The 7,174-nt window shown below is 35.8% G+C and overlaps 2 protein-coding genes across 2 annotated transcripts; one reads left to right on the forward strand and one right to left on the reverse strand.

Moving 5' to 3' along the window:
* The first annotated feature begins 304 nt into the window (after window positions 1–304).
* LOC120127989 (leucine-rich repeat protein 1-like) lies at window positions 305–1,573 on the forward strand. Its single transcript, XM_039145776.1, has 6 exons — window positions 305–531; window positions 607–678; window positions 880–1,023; window positions 1,114–1,185; window positions 1,290–1,361; window positions 1,439–1,573. Exons 1-6 carry the CDS (start codon window positions 320–322, stop codon window positions 1,512–1,514), a joined length of 648 nt encoding a protein of 215 aa, XP_039001707.1. The 5' UTR covers window positions 305–319; the 3' UTR covers window positions 1,515–1,573.
* A 759-nt stretch (window positions 1,574–2,332) lies between these two features.
* Window positions 2,333–5,467, reverse strand: LOC120128180 (pyruvate dehydrogenase E1 component subunit beta-2, mitochondrial-like). The gene is made up of 14 exons (XM_039145929.1): window positions 5,421–5,467; window positions 5,251–5,325; window positions 4,988–5,068; window positions 4,853–4,879; window positions 4,679–4,741; window positions 4,439–4,525; window positions 3,911–4,036; window positions 3,559–3,692; window positions 3,373–3,445; window positions 3,155–3,220; window positions 2,985–3,023; window positions 2,761–2,885; window positions 2,548–2,662; window positions 2,333–2,440 (listed from the first exon to the last, which is right to left on the reverse strand). The coding sequence occupies exons 1-14, from the start codon at window positions 5,442–5,444 to the stop codon at window positions 2,387–2,389; spliced, it is 1,089 nt and encodes a 362-aa protein (XP_039001860.1). The 5' UTR covers window positions 5,445–5,467; the 3' UTR covers window positions 2,333–2,386.
* Between the last annotated feature and the right edge of the window lie 1,707 nt (window positions 5,468–7,174).

Here is a 7,174-nt window from a genome sequence, read left to right on the forward strand (position 1 = left end):
TTCGATTTTCATAGAGTAAATGGATAAATTCATAATTAGACCTATACAAAGTGATGGAATATAAACTTGAACCCTCTACAAACACCTAGTAACCACAAACCTGTGAATAGGGGAGTGTGCATTGCACTAGAGAAGATGCTCTCCACCCCACGTGAAACAGCCCCACACTTCATTCATTAAAGCCATCCATCCTTTGATGGGCTCTATAAATTCTTCCATCACACCAAAACCTCTTGTTTCCATGCTTCCCTTTGCATTCTCACGATTACCAAGATTTCTATATATAAACACCATTAAAGTGTCGTTTAAACCAGTGATAATGGCGATGGCCAGTCTACTGCATCAACTTGTTCTTACAGTAACTCTGTTGAACACATTGGCAAATGCAAATGTAGAAGTTGATGCTTTGTTTGCTTTCAGGAGAGCTGTTAGAGACCCAAAGAAGGTACTGCAGAGCTGGGATCCTACGTTGGTCGATCCTTGTACTTGGTTCCATGTCACCTGTGATGCCGATAATCGAGTTACTCGTCTGTAAGTAACTCAAATTCGAATGTGAGTGTCAAATACGGGTATGTATTAATCATTACTTCGTGCTAAACATTGCAGAGATCTTGGAAATGCAAAGCTGCGGGGCCGTTTAGTGCCCGACTTGGGAAAGCTTGAGCGCCTTCAATATCTGTAAGCAAATAACATCTACAGTAGTTTATTTTAGGTCAAATGATATAAAAGGTCCCTGTACAATGTATTTATTTCACTAAAAAAGAATCAAATTATGATAGAGGGACTAAATTCGTCAGGAAAACAGAGTTCATGGACCCTCTATGGAATTTGACCTATATTTTTTTATGAAAGACGTGATTTTTCATGTATTGTATGCAGAGAGCTATACAGGAACAACTTGGTGGGTTCAATACCAGAGGAAATTGGAGAATTGAAAAGCTTAGTGAGTTTGGATCTTTACCATAATAACCTTACAGTCTCCATCCCTGCTTCCCTTTCCAAGCTTTCAAATCTCAAGTTCATGTATGTAATTGCCTCCGGGGACATCCGATAAAATCGAGACGATACGGTCGTTGTTAATGTTTGTACTAATGTTCTGTCCATTCCTTGCAGGAGACTCAACAGTAATCGACTGATCGGAATGATTCCGAGACAACTTACACAACTCCAAAATTTAAAGATCTTGTGAGTCACATAATAATAAAGCTTTGTTTACAACACTACCGGTCCGGTAGAGATTCCGATTTTGTTATTGTTGTTGTTTAATACGATTGTGTGGTGTGAAACAGCGACGTATCGAACAACGATTTGTGCGGCACAATCCCGACGACGGGTTCCTTCTCTAAGTTTACGGAGGAAAGGTACATGAGTGATTTACAATTTTGCTAATTAGATTGTTGTTGCATAAATGTTTGATTATTATTATATTTTGTTGCAGTTTTAGGAATAACTCAAGACTTGAAGGACCTGAGCTGATGGGGTTTGTGAGATATGATACAGGGGGATGCAAATGAAAACATTACAAGTTATATAACCGAAATTCCATATATATTCTCTCTTTATATATGGAAAATGCTGTTTTGTAGCCCTAAAGATGTCATCTTTGGAAGCCAATTGTATCTCTTTTTGGGGGTATCAATGGAATTGACTTCATATATTCAACATTTGTTCCCAATTAAATATATTAAAATTAATAACTATATGCATTAAGGGTAGAGAGGAGTATTTGACCTGAACCTAACGAGTTCAATTTGGATAACATCGAATGAATATTGTTACCTTGATGGACCTTCCTTGAACTTTGGTAGGGTCGGATTTTTTCTAAATCCAAATCATGCAAAGGTATTATATTTGAGTCGGATTCGAATAGACAGAAAACTTAACTTGATCCGACCCGAAACATAACCTTCCTTTAATTAAATAGGTTTAGATAAAATATATGAAAATTTAGAATCCCATAGCTAAATGCTCACATTATTTTCATTACTTCTTTCTGCTACAAAGTGGTTTCAAAGTTCAAAACAAACACTACTTCGTAGTGATTTAGGAACATCAAAATCAAAGATAATCAAAAACTCAAGCTCAGACGCACCAAAAGATGAAACAAAAACATAAAATCTTATCTTGAGGTTTAATGATCACCAAATTTCAAACAATCTCCTTCTAGTTATTAAAATGATGCAGCTCCTTCCCAACAGTGTTGAGCTTCATTCCTGAAACAATGATTCATTGGTTAAGTTAGGACCTATAATATACGATTTGATACCCGGACTTGTCACTGTTTTTATATCCGATTTGGTACCTGAATTCGACACTTTTTTCTAATTTGGTACCTGTGTGACGAATTTAAAATGTTCTAACGTGGTTTCAATTATGCAGCGGCAGCCTACGGTACAGATCTGTAGCATGCTCTCTTTGCAGCGCGAACTATATCTTCAACCTGCACAATTCATGTATAAATGAATTAACTTTATCTATAGACTGCGTGTCTGTGTGTGTATATATCATAATGGTAATTGTAGTAAGAACAGGGAGAAATAGAACCACCTGTGGCACCGCCATTCTCTCGAGATTTGCCGCATACGGCATAGGAACATCAGCTCCGGCGATTCTCTCAACCGGTGCATCGAGATATGCAAAACTCTCCTCCACAACACACGCACTGTGAACGAAGTATACTGCGTAAATATATACAGGGTCCCAGAATATTATACATGTTAAGCAGAAACTTAAATGATTTTAGGATAAAAAAACTCTAACCATATTTCAGCACCAACCCCATGCTGTGGAAACGCTTCTTCAACTGTGACCAATCTGTTGGTTTTCCTGACCGAGTCATTAATCGTGGATCGATCTAGCGGCCTAATCGAACGCAGATTTATGACCTGTATTTAACAAAGATCAGACATTGCACTTCTCGGTAGAATGGTCAAATCAAATTGAGCCTTGTAAGGGCATGCACTACTTTGAGTTATAATTTTTACCTCGGCATCGATTCCATCCTTTTCGAGTATCTCAGCTGCCTGAACAACAAACAATCTCTTAAATGGTAAGTTGATAACCCCACAAGCCGAAATGAAAGTACTATATAAATGTATCTCGAATTATAACTAGGCATCTGCATATCCAAACAGATACTGCATACAAGACATACCTTAAGAGAATAGCCCACCATTTTTGAATAAGCAGCAATAGTCACATGCTTTCCTTTTCTCTCTATCTGTTAAAGTTGTGGTTAAAAACTATATGTATGTGTATTCAAATGCAGCTTCATGATATCGAATTTATAGCAGAACCGGTGGAAGCAGAAGCATAGAAATAGTAATGCTAACAGCCTTGTGAGTAAAATTTCAGGGGCGCTGTAGCGTTTACCTTAGCTTTACCAATTGGAAGGCAAAAGCTGGAGTCCAGAACTTCATTGGAAATCGGGAATGATTCTCCATATCTGAAGCAGAACGATTATATCGAAGTAGCATCAGGAATTAAAATTCTGATAGACAGGGAACCAGTGGAGTGGGATTCGATACACAAAGAGTCATAGTTTACTAATTCACTTACAGCAACTCATTCTCAAGGAAAACAACTGGATCAGGATCTCTGATAGCAGCTTTGAGTAGTCCACGAGCATCTTCAGAATTGTATGGAGTCAGCACTTTCAACCCAGGACAAGTAGCATACCATGCAGCATAACACTGAAAAGTAACCAAGAGACAAAACAATCAAACAAGCTTCTTACTCTATTGAAAATAAGTTAGATTTCTAAAATATGGAAGCAAGTAAACATTAATTACAACACGTAGTACAACGTAACTTAATTTTTAACCTCGGTAAGCTCTAGGGAACGAGAGAAAGTAGATGAATGTAAACAAATCAAATAATGGGTGCAAGTAACAGTATTAAGAAACCAAACCTGAGAGTGTTGGGCACCAACACCAGCTGCAGCACCATTGGGACCTCTGAAAACTATGGGTACAGAAATCTGGCCAGCAGACATGTAGTTTGACTTTGCAGCAGAGTTGATAATGTGGTCAATTGCCTGCAGTAAAAGAAAATGGGATCTAAAACAATGTATCAGACAAAAAACACAATGTGCTACTCCAAGAAGCAAATACAATGCTGGAACATTCGTATGATTCAGCATACATAAATCACTTCCAAATCATTTTCTCTTTCGAACATCCCAATTTTAGTATCTTATTATGAAGTACAGTTTAAACATATAAACCACCTATGTTCCTTCAGTATGTTAGGATTCAAGGCAAAACATGCATACTTCATTCATTTGAACTTACAAGGATTTCACTTGTTAACCTCATTGTCGAACACAGCAAATGATAGCATATGATCTCCATTTTTTCTTTTTCACAACATGCATATGGGAGCACAAAAAACTAATAGAAGTGTACATAAGCAGATATTGGAGTCAGAAATCTCGGACCTGCATGGAGAAGTTAAATGTCATGAACTCCACGACAGGCTTCAGACCATAGTAAGCCGCACCAACCGCAATCCCAGCAAAACCGGCCTATGAAACAAGATAAAAAAAATCTGTGGTGAGAAAAAAGAATGTAATAAGAAACTAAAAGGCATCAATACATGCACATTTAAGAATGATTTGAAATTAATCATTAGATCAAATAAAAGAGACATTGATTATGCAAGGCAGCACAAAAATAACCTCAGTAATTGGAGTATCAAGAACCCTTTCAGTTCCATACTTGTCCAGAAGCCCCTTGGTTATCTAAAAGACGAGAAAACAAAAGCCAATACTCAGAAAGTTTTAAAAATGCTCCTATGGCCACTATTATAGATGGTGAAATAAGAATTTCATTCTTGCACATTAAATGTCAACCTTGTATGCACCCTGATATTCTCCGACCTGCAGTTTATAATTTTAAAAAACATAAGAATGGGAATAAAAGCAATAAAGATTATCTGAAAAATGGTTAGAATCATAAAAAAATGATCCTTGTTATCATTTCCTTACCTCTTCACCTATCAAAAAGACTTTCGAATCAGCTGACATCTCCTCGTTGAGAGCAGAGTTTAATGCCTCTCTCACATTCATCTGCATATAATTGTCATTAGAGAAAAATTGACTGCAAGAAAATGTAAACTGGGTATATACATAAACAAATACACGCAAGCATAACCATGTTTCCAATTGTGTATGTGTGCATTTTGCAAACACATCTGAGATGTGGGTCTTTCTACTAAATATTGTTCATCAAATCCAGTGATACAAATTACCTGTTTTGCAGCAGATGAGTAACTTCTCAACACCGCCACCGCAGGCCGAATCTTTTTCAACGACTGCTCCAACATCTGAATAAAGAAGGTCATAAAATTAGAACCAAAAAACAACAATAAAAGCCTATCATTTTCATATATAAGATATCAGCTGAATTACAGAAAATCACCTTTTGCCTTACTATTCCCAACATCTTTCCTTCTCCAAATTAAATTTCTATGATCACCAAAAAAATATAAATCTATTAATGATTTAGTAATTTCAAAGATAACCCAGTTTCATACAAATATCAGGAAAAAAAAGTATTACAGTGTAAATCACAACAATGACCAGTGTGAAGTTCTTATATAACTAATTATGAGGTTTGTTTATGCTAACTAATTAAATCAGAGACTTCAATCAATAAAAACCAATTATAAAGAAACAATAAATTATATTATATTTATGTATAAATGGACGAAACAAATCGAGAAATCTAATTCACACATTGAAAAAAAGTTGCTGAAAACTGCGAACCAAATGCTGATCGATGGAATATCAAAGAAGAACATACCCTTTTTTTCGTTTGAAAAGATGTTAATGAAAATGTAGACTTTGGGGGTTTAGAATTGGAAATTAATCAGCAAGGAGATAGCCAAAAATAGAAAGGAATATATAGTAGATACCGGAAGGCAAGGAGGAAGCTCAACTAAGCTAATCGAGTGACGGTGTGACACAATTCAAAGAAAAAATTAAATAATAAAATGGAGTAATTCAAAAATAAATCCTCCAATTATAGTCTAGATTTTAATTTAGTCTTCAAACTTTATAATATTTTAATTGAATCTTCAAATTATCTATATTATATCAATTAGGTACTTCCTGACGGCTTAATCATCTGCTTAGGCATTAAACGTTGGAACGGATCAGAAGAAGTGAAGTATATTTGAAAGACTTAATATAACAATTTGCCTCTTGACAATAGTTCTCAAATCCATGTTGAAGAGCCTACCTCTTTCCTAAAAGAGGCTTAATCATCTTTTGGGCACTCTAACAAGAACTGTCCTTCTCATCAACCAACAACTCCTCAAACAAAGAAAATCTAGAGAAAAAAAATAGTATTTAATTCTATCTCAGATTCTAAAGGAATAATCTGATCCTAAAGACACTCCTACAAGAGAGATTTCAGTTGATCATCATAATCTAACAGAGCAATCCCCTAAGGCTCCTAATGATGATTCTTCACTTTCTTCTGTCAACCCTGCTACTGAAGGAAAGCTACCTTCAACTCATTCCCAAAGTGAAGAATCTGACAAGGTTGTCAATCTTCCTTTGACAAGGATCAAGAGCCTACCTCTTTCCCTAAAAGAGGTAGAGGTAGACCTATTAAGGCTAAAACCAAAGTTGCTCTTAAGGGTTCAGCTAATAGATTCGAAATCCTCAATACCGTTGATGAAAATTCACCTATTGCAAGGTTCGAATTAAGAAAACACGACCAGTAGCTTCAGGAGTGGTTAACCTTCTAAAGGAACTTAAAGCAAAAAAGAAGGAACAAATAGTAAAAGTTGAAACCCCTTCTAGAGAAAAAAAGGAAACTTCAAAACCTCTCTCTCAATGATTATTTGTTTTTGGAACATCAGAGGGTTAAACAATCCTCAAAAACAAATAAAAGTTCTCCAAATAGCCAATCTATATAAAATAGATCTCCTTTGTTTGATGGAGACTCGTATCAAGACTGAAAACTATGTCAACATGTTACACTCTAAATTTGGAAGTTGGAATGCTTCACTAATTATGAATTTGCTTTTAATGGAAGAATTTGGCTGCTATGGAAAAAAGGAATTAACATATGCTTTTGTAATTCTTCGGATCAAAGTATTACTATCAAATGCAGATTCAACAATATCTCTTTTATCATCTCTGCCATCTATGGCAACAACAATG

The sequence above is a fragment of the Hibiscus syriacus genome, unplaced genomic scaffold (assembly GCF_006381635.1).
Source record: "Hibiscus syriacus cultivar Baekdansim isolate YM2019G1 unplaced genomic scaffold, ASM638163v2 tig00110474_pilon, whole genome shotgun sequence".
Classification (NCBI taxonomy): domain Eukaryota; kingdom Viridiplantae; phylum Streptophyta; class Magnoliopsida; order Malvales; family Malvaceae; genus Hibiscus; species Hibiscus syriacus.